General features: G+C 41.0%; 1 protein-coding gene across 1 annotated transcript in view; it reads right to left on the minus strand.

Moving 5' to 3' along the window:
* Positions 1-3,080: 3,080 nt before the first annotated feature.
* Positions 3,081-16,787, minus strand: part of PHACTR2 (phosphatase and actin regulator 2) — a gene marked incomplete at its 5' end in the record, with an annotated part of 36,905 nt that continues 23,198 nt past the window's right edge. The window contains 5 exons of the mRNA XM_009701283.1: positions 3,081-3,151; positions 6,790-6,866; positions 9,123-9,260; positions 10,312-10,373; positions 16,650-16,705. Of these exons, the coding sequence (XP_009699585.1) occupies positions 3,136-3,151; positions 6,790-6,866; positions 9,123-9,260; positions 10,312-10,373; positions 16,650-16,705 (349 nt within the window). The remainder of the gene's footprint in view (positions 3,152-6,789; positions 6,867-9,122; positions 9,261-10,311; positions 10,374-16,649; positions 16,706-16,787) is intronic.

Below are 16,787 nucleotides of genomic sequence, written 5' to 3' on the forward strand. Positions count from 1 at the left end.
ATTGCATGGATAACACTTTACAGCTGTCGTTTTTCTGCCAGTTGATATTTAGAATATAAAAATAGTATATACAATTCTAAGTTTGTGTGTGGGTATAATTCACAATGGATAGTTTAGGGTTCTAATTCTGCAAGTATACTACATTTTTACATAAGCTCCAATAAAGGCAACTCTTTTTGTCCAGTTACATAAATTTGATGAAGTAGTTTGCTAAATTGTGGGCCAAAGAATGCATCTGATTATTTATCATCAAAATAATAAATTACATAAGAAATGAAAGATTAGCTCAGCATCTCTATCCAGGCTAGTATTCTGCCTCTAGCAATGGCTTGTAGTGAATACTTCAAAAAAACCCCAAACCCAGGAGGAGGATAGGGAAAGCCCAAGTGATACCTCACCTGTGTATCCTCATGTCTTGTGGCAAAATGCAGCTTGAGGAGTCTGAGCCAGAAATTGTATCCTCATCTTTGTATTTTAACTTTCACAACGAGAAGGTGGCACATGTCTTTCCATCCATGCTCCAGACCTAGTATAGAGGAATGTCTTCGTGCAAAGTCAACTCATTCACTTCATCCTAAGAGTTTAACATGTTTTAGTTTGCTTGTGTAACTCGTATGTACCCTGGCATGTCAGTGGAGCTACTGTCTTATATAAAGTTTATAGAGTCTGGCCTTACCTTTGTCCAAGTTATTCTGCCTGTGCAACAGCTATCTTTCTGCCTTTAGTATCTTGGCTGCTTTCAAATGTTTCAAAGTGATTAAGGCAACACTGAAGTCTATTTAACTGCTCCACGTGTTTCCTTTGAAGTGAAATACTGTGTTTTATACTTCAAAGTCAACACAGTAGACCTTTATAGGAATTCAGACACACATTCCTAAATTTGGCGACAAGAAGTTTGAGCAGGAGAACTATTTATTAAGTGCTAGTGTAAATTTTAAGTTTACTCTTCAAATTCTAAAAATAAAAATTAGGATTCTACCAGAATTGCTGATAAACCTTAACTCTAATGGCCTGATCATTCCTGTATGATTTAGTTCCAAAGAATACATTTTCACTGCTTCCTTGATGTCAAAGGGCTGTTTCTATATTTATAAAATGATGGGCCCCACAGAAGCGAAACTGTTTTCTGCAAATGGAATCCTAATGGCTCTTATTGATTCCATTAAAAAAAGAAGGTGCTGCTTCCTTTTCTTTGCTACAACCATGTAGATGCTTATTTTATTTGGTTATTGATATTTTGAGGTCCGTATATCATTAGATTTTTACTAAAATATAAGGGATCCTAATAGTCATATAAATCTACCTTTTTAAAAAAAAGGTTTGTCAATCTCTTTGAAAATAATAGAGCGCCAGCTGTTGGAAGGCACTCTCCTGTTACTCGAAGTACTCTTTACTAAAATAATCCACCTCATTTACGCAAACCTGGTCTCGTTGTAAATATCAGCAAAGAGGGAGATCTAATTTTAGCCACCAAATTGCCTTCCTGCTTTTAGGCTGACATCTAAAACAACAACCTTCAATTTGATAAACTAAAAACATTCCACAAGAATCTATTGCAGGTTCTGAGGTAAAAATCACATCTACACAGACCTTTTATTGCCTGAAAAAGAAATACTTACACTTCATAATTAAAAACTAAACAGGGCACATAAAAGACAAAAATAAATTGTAATATGTACACACATTAGAAAGGATAAATAGCAAATATATTGTAATACTGCATTAAATGTATGCATATGTGAATTCCAGACCCGCCCCCCCCATGTTGTGTACATTAATTCAAAGGATAAATAAGTGCTAATATAAGACAGAATTTCTTAGTGTAAACAACGCCACAGGCTTTTTAATAGGCCTTTGGGCCAACTTAGAAAAACCATGTATTGCCTTTCACACTCCATACCACTTAATTTTAATAGTACTGTATTCACATGTACAATTTCAAGATAGTATAAAAAAATTATGAATCTAAGAAGCATTCTTCACACTCAACAAAACCAGGCTGCAGACACTCTATGGATTTCCCATTCACTTTTACAGGACCACTGCTGAAGACATACTGATTCATCTGGGAGTTCTTCCTCAAAGCAGTGCAAGAGTCCTTAAATGTAAAAAGTCACGTTAGCGATCACTGCTCAAGCCTACTAGTCAAGACTTTTGCACCTAATTTCCATTCTGATTTTGGATCCGCACTAGCATGATGTCGAAGTTGTCACCACTGCCTGCCAGAGCTGAGAAAGATAATGATCCCTCTGGCTTGAATGGCAAGTGACAGCAAGGAGCGTTTCTAAACATGAAGCATTTCATTGCACTCATAGTGTCACATTATTTGTCCTTCAAATCCTGTTTATGTATTTCTGAGGATCCAGAGTATGTCAACATTAAAACCCGAAAAATATATGACTTGTTCTGTATGAATGTTCAATGTATTTTCTTGAAGCATGCTCATCGGGATTTTAAAAAAGACAGCTGAGTTATACTAGGACTAACTTCTGGCAACTGTATTTACTGGCACCAGAGAAAATTACAGTTCTTCACTAAAGTACTGATGACACGAGGACTTGTGGCTTGCTGTCCTTCCATGACAGACCGTGGCCTCTAAAAAAAATCATACATACACAGCTGCTCACTCTCTCAGTTCGTTTTTTTTAAAATAATTTCTCCCACTGGCCAAGTGCATCATTAAGCAGTCCCATCCATTCCACTTTTCTCTGTGGACCCACAAGCGAAGTCTCTCATCCCCCACGCTCTCAGTCCTTTTCACACTCCCTCCTCTCAGTCACCCTCAGTCACAACCCTGTGAAGTCTGATGAGGTCCCGGGAACAGGCTCTCAAGCGATTGTCTTCAGTGCTCCCCGACTTGTGGAGCTCCGATGAAGAAGTCCACAGACTTGTCTGCGTGGGTGAGCCATGGAACCGCCATCTGTCTTAACACTGGCAAACACTTCACGTGGGTTCTCCTCCTACACAAATCATTTGTCCATCGATAAAGACGAGGGCCACATCCTTCATTAACCTTGGGGTAAGCTGTAGCACACACTCATACTCAGTCCAGTTCCAGTGCAATCTCAGGTCTTCAGGACGCAATGATTTCCCCAAAGAAAACTGTTACATGAAATATGGGATGTGGTCAAACAGTTATGGACGATGAAACCTGAAATGATAAATCATTTAAAAACTTAGAATTATGTTATTTCAACTGACAATGACACTCATCCTGCTCTCACAGCTGTTTACTTTTGTTGCCTGAACAGAATAATTTCTGATTTTCCTGGTCTCTGCGGGACTAGAGTCAGCCCCATTATCCTCCACATTCCGTCTCTCTCTACTGGAAACCCCAAGAGGGCTGCAGTGCGGCTCAGGCCCTGGTGTCCGCCTGTCCATACCATTAACCCGTTACTGTGGTCCCTGGCATGGTTTTGCTCGAGTCGAGCAACGGATGCTGCCTGGGCATGGCTGGGGTTAGCACAGGCCCAACACGCAGACTGGGGATGGGGGGACGTCACCCTGTTTTGGGGTGGGGGGAAGAGGTTAACTGTATGAATATTCAAGCTGTGCCAAGCCCGCTGGCCTCAGGGCCGGAGAACAGTCTCCAGTCTGTTTTGTTTGCCAATACAGATTTCGCCACAATTGCATCCACTATTTGGAGATGCTGTCAGTAAATCAGAAAATCTTTGCTAAGCTATAAAACTTAAATTTCTGGTTTTAAGCCTTGTGCTAAATGAGGCTAACAGAAATTTTGGATTTAAGTAAGCAACAGATTTTATAGCACTGCAGATGTCTTCTTCCTATTAACAGCAGCCAACTGCGGCACACGAAGGCCCAAATACCCCTCACTGGTTTTTAGACTTTTAGGTAGGGCATGTACATCACTCCAGATTGCCTGTATGATGGATAGAGGGGTGGGCTGCTCCAAAGGATGTTGCCAACCTTTTCTAGAATAAGTTAGGAGCCTACAGCAATTGAAATTCTAACTCAGCTTAAATGTAATGAATCCAAGCAAACGGGTAAGAAGGGCACGAATATCAGGTGCTCAACATACCTATCACCAGACTTCTAAATCTGTTTAAATGGCTTTAAAAATATATCTATCCATGAAGTAGTAAAGGATGCAGCAATTTTTAAAAAAGCATAGGTAACGATGCACCTAACAGCAGATTTACTTAAGTACAGTACAATACATGGATGAAGTTCTGAAATAAAGGAGGTGTACACAAAAGCTGACACAAGTATGCAGCTCATCTGCTAAGTGAGGGTACAGTGCATTGCAAAAAAGTCATAGGGTTTTTGCATTTGTGTAGAACAACAATATATTGGATGACATAGAGCGTTTCCATTAGAAGCACTTTATAAACATCTACTAATATCCTCTTCCCAAACTTTTATTTATTTCTCTATTTTTAGAAACTCAGTTTCTTGTATTCTGTTATGAAATAACAGAAGGAATCAGTCTAAATTACTACAGAAAAACAGTTCAACTGACAGTCATTACAGTAAATGATGAATAACGAAAACCAGTGTTTTTTTTTTCCCAAGTTTAACATAAAATTTTAACAATTCAAAGATACTGTAAATACTGATTCTAATATTAAAATGTCTTATATTGAATATGTAATAATGTAAGAAACTATATGCTATAAGCTATTTCTGTTTAATAAGCAGCTTCCTTGTCATCTCATTCTATCACAGAACTTCACGAATAAGCCTTTGTTAACCAGCTGCCAATGCAAGTGCCTTTTGGTTTGTATCAACTCAGTGATCTCCTCGAAAAAAATTAAAAGATGAGTAATTCATTCTCGGCTACAGACTTTTGTCTACAGTTTTCTTAAAACCAATCACTTTTGTTCTAACAATCCAAATGCAGTGGTGAACTACGTAATTTTTAATGAGAGGTCCCGGAGGAAATGGAATCTCTTTTTATTTTCAAACTTGCAGTTGACTTGAAACATCTGCATCTAATTCTGCTCTTAATTAGCTTTTTCTAGTGTTACTTTCCTGGCTTCTGTGCAGTGGCTCCACAACGTGACCAGTGAAAAAAAAAGAGGGTGGAGGGGGAATAAGGAAAGCCTGATTTCCCTCAGGTTGACATTTTTCCAGGACCCTACAGAATCATTGCCTATATTTATCACAGTGTGGCTGTGCCTATTTTTTACTCCATTTTCCGAGATCCTCCTCAAAAAATATAATTAACTTTTTAACTGGTTTGTCAGTCCACTGGATCCCTGAGATTTTTGGCTCAGCTTTCAAGAATCCAATTGTAATCAATCTCAACTGTTTTCAGTTCTCATGAAAAAAATATCTGATTCTTTTTGTATGACTCATGTCTATCTGTACTTACGCTTCTATACTGCAATGCAACTCAAAAAATGTAAAAACATAAGCAGAGGGTTGCACTCCATCTCTCAGCACACAGCCAGGTTTCTGTTCCTACTCATTTTCCTTCTCTCCCTTGGGATGTCCATTTTTTTAAAGCAGCATTTTTATATATTCTGAAGAAGACTGACTACCTACTAGCTGAGAAGAAAATGATATCAGAAGCCAAATGAAAAGATACTTATCTCTGTTTGAAAAGGACATTTTCTAATGGTCAGAATGCGACACTAAATTAAAACCTTGCCTCCTAGTTCATCTCCTTGCTTAGGTTTGCTGTCTCTGAAACTGGTTTGATTTTTTAAATATTAATTTATTCATGTTATATCTACACTGGATATATATTATAACAAAAAGTGTTATAAAAAAAAAAAAAATCTATGTTTTGGCGAGAAAAAAAACCCACAAGTTGTGAAATCAAGCAACTAACTAGGAGATGCCAGAAATCACCAAACACCCATCTCCCATTGCGAATTCTCCTTGTGATGCTCTCTTTGATTAGAGGATTCACAGTCACTTGCTTGGATCCTGAGTCTGATTGAAACAGTAGCAGGAAAAGGAAGGGACTTAGTCTTGGGCAATTGTTTTTATTTGACTGGACTCTGTGTAGAAGTGAGGACAATAATACTATGTATGCAATGTTGGCTGATCCTGACAGCAAGTTTTGCCTGATGGTGGCAATTTTCAGCCTTTGTAACTTCAAAAAAAACCCCCGAACAGATGCCATGGGGATGGCAGAAAGCACCTCCCTCCCTCTAGGGGTAACTCTGCCAAATTTGAAGTCCTGCTAAAAACTGTGGATACTTCAGAGCTCTTTAAATAACAACACTCCAGAAAATACCTTGGTGTTATCCAAAGCAAAGAACAAAACAAATCAGATGAACACATCAGAAGTAGCAAACCGGGAATATCAGAATCTGTCTTGTTCCCCAGAAACTGCTGCCAGGAGCCTAGGTGACCCTTAGGAAGCTCCCCAAAACACTAGTCAGCTTTTCTGAAGTCCAATACATCACCGAGTTTTTCACTTACCAAACACATCTACAAAAACGAATACTTTCATGAGCCAGGGAGTACCGCCAGAGAAGGACGTCCCTTTTTTGTGCTTGAGGACTGTGAACTTCATCTGCGAGAAATGCCGAGTCCTTTCAAAGGATTACTTTTTAGATTTCCCAATCTTCTTCCATGGAGCAACTGATCCATTGCGGTCACCCTCACTGCTGTACCAACTACCCAACTTCAGGGATGGCACCAGCAACACTGCGAATCCCAACAGAATCAATGGTGGGATTCAGGTGGGATTCAAGGGGCCTCATGGTAAGAATCTACGCAAGTCATGACACAACTGCAGAGGACTTTCAGAAAAGCAGAGGGTTGCTGTCATACTCATCTCTCCAGCTTATGCAAGAAGAGGGATTCACCCACCTGGTAAATTGCCGACTTTCCTCATGTACTTCCATTTCTGTGCTTTTAAATTCATTCAGTTCTTTCCGTATTGCTGCCTAATAAACAATAATAATATATGCAACTGTAAGAAATACGAATCTTAAGGAAAGTAAAGAGTCTGAAAGGAACCTGGCCCTACTCTTGCCAGAGTAGGTTTCCTTACGGCTCCCATTTCCCGCTCTCCCTTACTGTAATCCACAGCTCTCGCACATTTCTGATCATCAACATGAATGACTTCTTTTCAATTACAGCTATTTGGAGCAGTAATACGCTACAAAGAAACTCAAAGCATCAAACATCAACCATAAAAAAAGGAAACACCCATCTACTCAATGGGTGAACCAAGCCCCCCCTCGAAATACAACACTTGCTACAGACAAAAATGGGCAAGGGATGGAGGTACCTCGACAGTCCCCTGCTGAGGATGCAGCCAGAAGTGAGTCTCACTGCCTGCACAGGCACCGTACCCACAGCAGGGACCTTGTATCTCCCCACTGGAGACAGGACTTCAGGAACACAAGACGAATGGCATTTTTGTAAGTAGAATTAGTCACTCGGTTTGATTGGTTTGATGTAAAGTTACACAAAATATTTGGACATTTCAGGCTTGCGTTTTCAGTCAGCAGATACCAAAGAACTGCAGAAATTCAGTGCACTTTGTAAATGCCTTGTTGCTTACGTTAAAATAGTGATAAGCAACTTACTCCATCAAGTAATAAATACAATTTCTGAAATATTCTAATATACTCTACAAGGGCTTTTGTTTCTATGCCAAACACTCTCCTGCCTTCACTGTGAAATGAAATGACAGTTTATTCTTACTCACTCTTTATTAAATCAAAGCAGTATCATTTCATTAATCCCTAAAGAAATCTCATCTGGTGTGCATGCCTCTCAATGCAGAACAGACAAGCAGCATCATAAAATTACAGCATCACCAGACTGCGGTCTCATAAATGAGAAACTTCATTTTAAGCAGGGGATGGTTCTGTTTAGCCACAACAGCAGGCTTACAGGAGGCTGCTGTAATAGCTAGGAAAGACACAGCTATTTCTGGGCACCAAATCAGCAGCAAAGACACCAGAGCTCCAGCTCCGTAATATAGTTACAGTACAATTATCTGCTCCCACTGGAATTAGAAAGATGACTTCCCTGGGAAAAAAGGGCAAGGGACTTTCCAGGAAACCTGGGGTCTGCCTTTCTGCTGAGGCCAACAAACATGGGGCTCACAGAACCAGCCTTGGGGACCCGTTCAGTACAAAATGAATTGAGATTAAAAACTGCCACCCTAAAGTAGGTAGGAAACTGTACTGTTGAATCTTCTAGTGCAGTTTACCCTGGTTGGACCTAGGTGAAGGTGGAGGTGCTGGGTGCTCTAACCTCCCACAGACTGCGTGAGGACCAGAGAGTGCTCAGCACCTCCCAGAACCAACATCTACCAAGACTTCTGGGTACATTTTTAATGTCTCCACTTTGCCTTGATATGAGATTCTCCTTTGATTGTCAGATGAGCTGGCATTAGTATTAAAATACAAGCTGAAACAAAATCAGTGCTTCACAGTCCTTAGCTAAAAGACCGTGGGTTCTTGCACATACCGCTTTTCATGCCAAGCAAATCTCACAGGAATTCCATAGAAGTTGGTTCAGACCCAGTGCTAACAAGGCCAGCACTTTTTGATACACAATCCTACAGCTTTCCTTTTATGAAGTGGTAGAGGAGGGAAATGGATTTTTATTTTATGGTAATTTTTGACTGCTCTGTTTTTTAAAAGAGAATCACAGAATCATTTGTCTCATCCTTTGTGGTTAGGTAGAGGAACTGTTAACTGTAGCACGTTGGGGGCAAATTTCCCAAGAAGGTGTGCTGCACGCATACAGTCAGCTCCTGCACTGACGGCGGTGGCCAAGAACCCTCAGGAGGATGGAGCAGCTTCTACCTTCCTTCACTTGAATGAGTTGCAAAAGTAACTCTTGGTGGCACTGATGCAGGCTTCTGCCTGCAGAGACCTTGCCTGAATTCCATGGGTCGTGGCCATCCTTGCTAACAGTGTGTACCTGGCTTAGCAAGGCTTTAAAAATGCAAGAAATCGTGGCCTGAACTGCCACAGTGGAGGTGGCAAATATGCTCTTAATGTAATTCTATGCTCTAATTCTTAGCTGCAAGTAGGAGATTAACAGCAGTACCACGACAATCTTGCTGCCTCCAGCAGATGTCATTTGTGATGCCAGCGTCAAAAGAATGTAAACCAGAGGAAAGGCCCCCGAAAGTGACAGATGCAAGCATTTTCTTAATATCTACATTTGTCCCTTGCCTTGTCTGCGGGAGTTAACCTGGCCCAAGGCTTGTCGGCACGACGGTCGTAATCCGGAGAATCTGTGACCTCCACGTACTCGTTAAATCGAAGGATTCTTCTTGCCTGAAGTTCAGCCACTGTAGGCCTCAGGCTGAGCTGTAACCAGGAGGCAGAAAATAGTACGCTTAATAAGATGAAATAAAATAAAATAAAAGCTAAGGGTATGATGTAATCTCAGGAGAACTTTAATGGTATTTCTAAATAGGGTCACTTTCAGGTGTCTAAAAAAAGGCACCATCCTGGGAGCGCTGCACGGGAATGGGGAAGCAGCACAACCTAATTTCTTCAATTATAAAAATAGTCTTTGTTGGGCGGGTCACAGAGAATCATGACAGTTATCCCTGCAATATTAATTGTGACTTTGCAACTGTCACACCATTTACCCCACTAAGCAGTAGGTCCATTTGCATTAACGATTACACAGTCTGCTGTGTTCCACTACAATATTGAAAATAAACAGGATTTGGAGGTGCCTGCCTAACTAAAAAAATCATTTTTGAACATCTGGCGGTCATTATGATGCCAAATTGTTTCAGTCATCTCAAACAATATTCATTTTAATTAACTAAGGACGATGATATTAATGAAACTGTATTTTTGCAGAGAAGGGCAGACTAGGGATACGTATGAAAACTCCCCGCATCCTCTCCCAGAATGAGCTCCCAAAGTCAGGGCAGCAGATCCATAACTGCTTTATTTCCAGGGACGACCAGCGCAATCCCACGCGCAGCGGCCAAGACTGCTGATGTGGTTCGAAGAACGGTGAAGGGATTTCTTAGGGCTCACACTGCTTTACTTCCCTCTCCGCTGCTCTAGGGAAGAGCTGATCTACAGGGGTGGCTGCCCTCCAACACAGGTGACAGCAGTGGTTGTGCTCACAGAGGAAACACGTATAATTTCTCTCCCCTGCTTACACCGACAAATATTAAGCATGGCCAGACTCTGTATGCTTTTCCAGGTATGGGAAACTGGACAGGATGGAGTTTTCCCCAAGACAGACTTGGCTTGTACTTCTTTTTAAACAGATTTCTAATCTGGGGGCATGACTGATAAGACATTTGCAGTAATGTATATACACTGGTTTTTAGAATTTTATAAAAAATAATCCTATGTACACAAATACATAATACAAAAAACACATCATCACCTTTCTACTGAGTCTACGTTTTATTTCTCTTTTGGCTTCCTGTTCCTCTTCTTCATTTTTCTCTGTTTTCAGAAGAGATAAAAAGGAGTGAATATTTAAGAATTATAACTGCACATACTGTATTTCTCTTGGTTGAAAGCTTCAGGACTTCAAGTCCTGGCTCATGTTTCCTCATATTTCTGGGTGATTCTGCATGTGTTGTCTGTTTTTCGGATTTCGATCATTTCTTTTCCCTATCCTCTTTTCCCTTGACCCTGTAGACATCTCAAGTGTCACCACTGTGGGCGAGGACCACAGCAAAGAGGAGATTATCTGTCATTTCCTTTCTGTGTAACAGCAAACAAGAAGTACCCTGAAAGAGCCGCCTAATGTTTCAATTACTTGTTCTAACATTAAAATCACTGTTGCTTTTACTTCCGTCATGCCACCTATTGACTTTAGAGTAAGAGTCTAATAATTCGTAAGGGTCAAGAAAAAAAGGTTCCCCTGAGTATCTGAATCAGCCAAGTGTCCTCTACTACTACAGGATGCAATGAATCAACGACAATTTGTTTCATTGTCATTTGTTAGTGCAAATTGGTTTTGTTACTTCAATTTTTTTTTTCTGGTTTTATAATGCAGGCATATGATTCAGCATTCAAGCCCTCTTGGTCGAGGGCCACTAGCTAGACCAAATGAATGAGTGTGGCAGAAAAGGACATGTGCATTTTTTTAATGTATTCAGGCATGAAACTGAAAGGTGCTTTTAGCAAGTTTCTGTGCTAACCAAACTTGATTTCTTGAGTGCCAGTGAAAAGCACATTTGCAAAGGCATGTCCACATGGACTCAGCATTTTTTTTAACTGATGCACCTTTTGAAGAATATTACTTGCCCTTTCAGTCCCCCTCTGATGGTTATATGCAAAGTTAACTTTGCTGTAGCTGAAATATCCCACCTAAAGATACCTGTAAAATCCTGATCCTGTTTTATTCATGCCTGGGGGTTACGGACTCCACATTGCAGTTCAAGGCTAACTATAAATTTAAAGCAATTAATTTGTCTACTGTGGATGCAGCCAACCTGTGCAGATGAAAAGGCAGTTTTAAATCCTGGTATAGTCCTATTTGCCCTGTCTGCTACGGCCAGCCTCCTGTGTTAGTATGGGCAACCTGGCCGCAGAGGCGTTTCTGCATCATGACTGATACACTGGAGGTAACACACCGACAGAACTCCTCATGGTACCTACAGATTTCCTTTGCTAACTCAAAGGTTCTCATGTAAGATGAATAGAAGGGAAAGGGGAAGAGGAACAAGTGATGAAAAAGAAGAAAGTTACAGTAGGAAAAAGGCAATGCCAGCCCAAGACCTGCGCTGTGAGAAGAGTCCAACACCAACCCCCGGTTTCCATCAGCGTGATGCAATCGCACAGGCTTGCTGCCAGGATTGGGTTGGATCTCATGTTGATGGTGATTTTACTGAGGTACTGAAATGTGGTGTAATTTATGGTTTATTAATAGCTTTTCTCTTAAACGGTGAAGAAATGGATGGCCCGTTTCGATAGAACTGTAAACTGACTAAAACTGAAGAATGGAGAGTTCAAGATTAATATACATTTAAAATTTTTTATTAATATATCTATCAATAAACAAGTTGTGTGTATTTAAGGACTTAGGACTTTAAATGAGAACTCTTTTGGTAACATCTTCACCTAGCAAAATCAAAAGCTCTCTAGCTGTTTTAGGACAGGTAAATCATCTGTAGGCTTTTGTTTAAACATACTGTCTTTGCAATCAATAGACATAGTAACTGAGATAGTTAAACACAAACTATTAATTTGGGGTTCCATTTGTCTGGGAATCATTTGACGTAAAAAATTTTGTCCCTTCATCAACTGAATCGCCTAAGTCCTACCTCAGAAATTCTCCAGTAGCAGACACAGCAGAAAACAATGCAGCTGGATATACACATCACTGTCCTGCCTTTTCCTTAATTTAGCTTGTAAAATACATTCTGCATTATTCGTATCTTGACATTTCTTTGCTACCTAAACCACCGTGTCTCCTAAGAAGCGGCAATAAGATGCTTGATGTAAGAAACAGGGGCTCACACTTTAATGCATATCTTAAGAAACAACTACCAACAGCACGGCCACCTGAAATAGTATTTTTCTGTATTTTGGGGGAGGGTAAACTAACTCAAAAAAGTTGTCTGGACATTTAGGAAGGCTGAAGGTTAGCTGCCTCTCCCAAGCTGTGAAGCCACCTCCCTGTGGGTAGCAGATGACTGCCCGAAGGGATGGCTGGACATGGGAAACCACCTAGAAATGGGAGATGAGCAAGGTCATCATCTTAGCTGCTGGGCAGAGGGTCCAGGCAGGTCCCGGAGCAGACTGTTGAGGAGAGCTGGAAGGCCCTGCTTTGGAGGACAACTCCAACGGGAGGCACCAGGAGCTTCCTTCACTCCCGGGTAAAGGAGGAGGGGATGGAAGCCGTGGGGAACAGCCAGTCTTCTGCATGACAGGTTGGGGGGCAGGACGTGTTTTATACATTCAAGTTGTTTTACTTTGAGAAATAAAACTCAAGAGCTAAAGGAAAAGACTGAAATCTGGTGGCTGCTGCTAATATATTGAATCTGCTGTTTGGCCAACGGCCCTCCATCTATGGCACTGACTTGTACATAGAGCACCTATTTCCCATCGCCGGTTGGCTGGGCAGAGCGTTGCTTTAAGCTTGGTGCTACAGAAACACTGCCCTGATACAAATTCCTACCAACAGTAAAACCTACAGCGTATTTTTTGTCTTTTAAGGTAAAAGTTTTGAAAGTTGCCGTAGTGAGTTAAGAAGACGTGTGGTGCTAAAAATAATGGGTCTGGTGCTCCTGGTTCCTTCAGGTGTTGCGGAAAATTCCAGCCGGAGGGCCAAGTTTTGGCTGCAGGTATGAGCTGACTCACTTGCCCAAACAGGAACACATTAATGCATAGGAACACACTTCTGACTGCTTTCCACCTTAAAAGCAGATCTAATCTGTGTGATGTGGAGAAAGAAAACATAAACACCGCGTTCCCAGCTGCAAGTCCCCTCCTCCGATGTCCCGCTGCTGCCGTACTGGCAAAGGACCAGCCCAGGGAATGCCCTTGGCTTGCAGGAGTCTCCAAAACTGTGGCTTCCCTCCTTCCCTGCCTGCAGCTCCTAGGAGGTCAAACTGGGATTTGACTCCTAACTGAAACAATTTTGTTCAGCATCACTTATCGTGGTCTTCAAGTTAAATAATCCACCAAAGCTGAACAAGCAGCTTCCCTGGCATCTATACATTATTGCTCCTGCAACTTTTGCCATATTAAATCTGGTCACCTTCTGTTCCATGGGACACTTGGTTTGTAGCAGAAGGGGAAAAGTGAAGACAGAAATTGTTCTGTCTGAGCACGGCTCTGTTCTTGACCAGAAAGCACTCCCGGAGCGTAAAACCGAACTTTCCACTCTGTCCCGATGGGATTAGCTATGTTTAGATTTCAAAAAAAAAGAAAGAGAAAGAAAAGACAAACAAAGCGCTTGCCTCTTGCAGTGCTCTGGAACGCACAAAGTGGTTTCTCTTTCCTCGTTTTACAAGCAAAGATAACCATTAATATTCCTGAACTAGCATCAAGAGCTAACCCCTGTTTTCTACAAAGCCCGTACTGGCAGGCATGCAGGTGCACAGTACAAGAAGTTCACTGTCCCTTACAAATCCAGGAAAAAATGGTTATCTTAATCCAAAATTCCTGGAAGAATAAAAAGTTTCTTCGCTATAATGCAATACTATAAATACTTCTGGCTCAAAGCCAGTACACAAGAAACCTGTCTTTATTAAAAACACAGGGCTTTATCTTCAAGTGGACTCTTCAGTTATCGTAACTTTGTTTTAGTGTGGGAAGACTCAGAAGTCTGGACAGTTTTATGCAAATTGTTCTTATAGAAATCTGCCTGCAGTGTCTTGTGACTGTACTCGGTCACAGGATTTTCAGTAACTGGTTTATCTGGAAATATCAAAACAAAACTTCTTGCAAGACAGATTTACTCACTAACTGGAAATACAAAAAAAGAAAAAAATACGGACTTTTTCGGAACCTCTTAAAAGATCGGGGCTGAACTTAATCCTGAAGTAAACATTTGGACCTTTACCGCTTAATGTAACCTCAAAGTCTGATAAATATGACTCAAAACAATACTTACCCTTAGCTGCAGTTTACATACACATATAACCCCTTCTCCCCATCCACTGCTTAAAAATAGGAGGAAGGAAGCTTTATGAAAGAAATCCCAACTTATTCACAAAAGCTGCCTACAACAACAGAGGCATTTAAGAGATGTAAACATTTTCGAACGATCCACAGGAAGGGAATGTAATAATTTTGATAAATAATACGACTGCCTTACAGCTGAGAGAGAACTTGCCCCCTGAAAGGGCTCTGAGTCAGACTGTCACCACAAACCCCCGGCTTGCTTTGGTTCGCTTTGCTTTTTACAGATCCCTATCAACTCGAAATATTTTTATATCTCAGTGCTGAGCAAAAAGCAGTTTTGAATTCTGCACGTGCTCACCAATGACTCTGTGATCTTTTATGATTTATAAGGCTGCCTTCCAGCCTTGATTTTTTTGCTCTCCTTTGCCTCTTTAAGACAGGCCCGGGGCAGCAGCAGGGGAGGGCGGCGGGAGGCATTGAGTGCAAAGCCTGGTACACTGCCAAAAACTTAAAGTAAACAAGCTGAAACAGGAGAAGAAATCTATTAACTGCTTTCCAGTCCTGAGCTACTTACTGCAAAATCAGTGAAGGGAATAAACAATGGCAAAAGGGATATTAAATCCATCGCTGGTTCACTGCTAGGTTAGTGATCTCGAGATGCGCCAGGCAGAGAGGGCACTAAGGATGCCCAGCTGGTGCTCTCAGCTCAGTGGCCGTATTCTGACCCACCAAAGATGTTTTGGAATTGCTTTTCTCACATAGTTCAGCATAAGCAGTTTGTCATATACAGAACTGTTCATATTTCAAATTTTATCTTTATCGATGCAATCTATAGGTTCAGAAATTATAGTCTTGGAAAGTCTGTTCATATTACGTGTTGGACAGGAGTCCCCTGACCCCTCTCCTGTGCACCAGAACACATGAATTGTAGCTTCCTTTTTCAATATGACATGGCACTATTTGGCTTTTAAGAGTTTGGACAACAGTAGTAGGATTTTATTAACATGGATGGTTGCCTGAAAGCCAATAATTGCTATGTCTTCTTGATTTGCTGGCCCGAGCAGGTGACAGAGTGATCAGACCATGGCCTTTGTCAGGAAAACAGCCCATTTTCTTTCCTTCCATTAGCATGCTGCACACCAGGGTTGCACAGATGCACTCCAATTTTTCTGAACGATGGCTGGAAATAACAGCATTATACCTGCTCTTTCATCGAGTGTGGGAAGTTCTTATACCTTAAGAATACATGAGGTTTTTTTATTCGCTGCTATGAGTCAAAGACTTGCACATGCATTTTCTTCATTTATTTCTTCTACTTAAGCATCAAGTACCAGCTACCCTTGCAGAACGAACACAGGGCTAGATGGAGCTGGGCATGGCAACTGTTACAGTGTGTGTTTAGGTAACATCCATAGTATGGAAAGATTCATAAGGGAAGACAAAAAATGCCTGTTCTGAAGCATTTGCCAGCCTAAGGACCAAACCAATGTCAGTAAATGGGAGAACAGGTATAGAGGGCAAACATCCAATGTACTTCATTCCTCTGCCCCTGACTATTTGAATTATAGACTTAAATTTTTCAGCAGAGACATTGAGGAAGGATTTAATCAATGGGAAGATACTCAGTGAGAATGTCTCATGCAGGTTTCAGCGGAGAAGACATTTATGTCAGAAGTGGATATGAAGGCCAGGATGCTGAAGTAGTTGGCATATACCTGTTCACTTTCCCCTGAACGCTTCACCTTCCCTCTTTCTACTCCTCCTTCCAACCTCTGCCCTTAAATCCCACCTTGTCCTCCTACTGATATTCCCTCCTCCTCCTCCTCCTAAAAATTAGGCAGAAGTTTAACCAGCCTAGAAGGACTTCTAAGGGGTATCTAAGTCTTCCCTGGTCTTTGGGATCAGCTTCAAGAAGTGGGATTGTGACAAGCAAAATTCGGCATATTGAATATATGCAGTTTTCACAGCTACCATTACAGGTTAGTATACAAATCTAGCATTGCCACATTATTTTCTAGAACATCGTTTCTCTCCAGTTATGGATCTAACATTGCAGCAACAATGACAGGCTTCCATGTGAATCCAACATATGCTCACTTTTTAAGTAAATACTAGCTGAAACCTGAATAAAATACTTACGCTTCAGGATATTTCTTTGCTCTAGCTCTTCAGTTGTAGGCCTCTGGCTGAGTCTCCTGTAAGAACAAAGTACATGACTGATTTAAAACCAAATCCAAATAATACATTATGATTTGTAATACTGCTTAAAAGCTGTTT

Source organism: Cariama cristata, unplaced genomic scaffold, assembly GCF_000690535.1.
Source record: "Cariama cristata isolate BGI_N322 unplaced genomic scaffold, ASM69053v1 scaffold19345, whole genome shotgun sequence".
NCBI classification, from domain to species: Eukaryota; Metazoa; Chordata; class Aves; order Cariamiformes; family Cariamidae; genus Cariama; species Cariama cristata.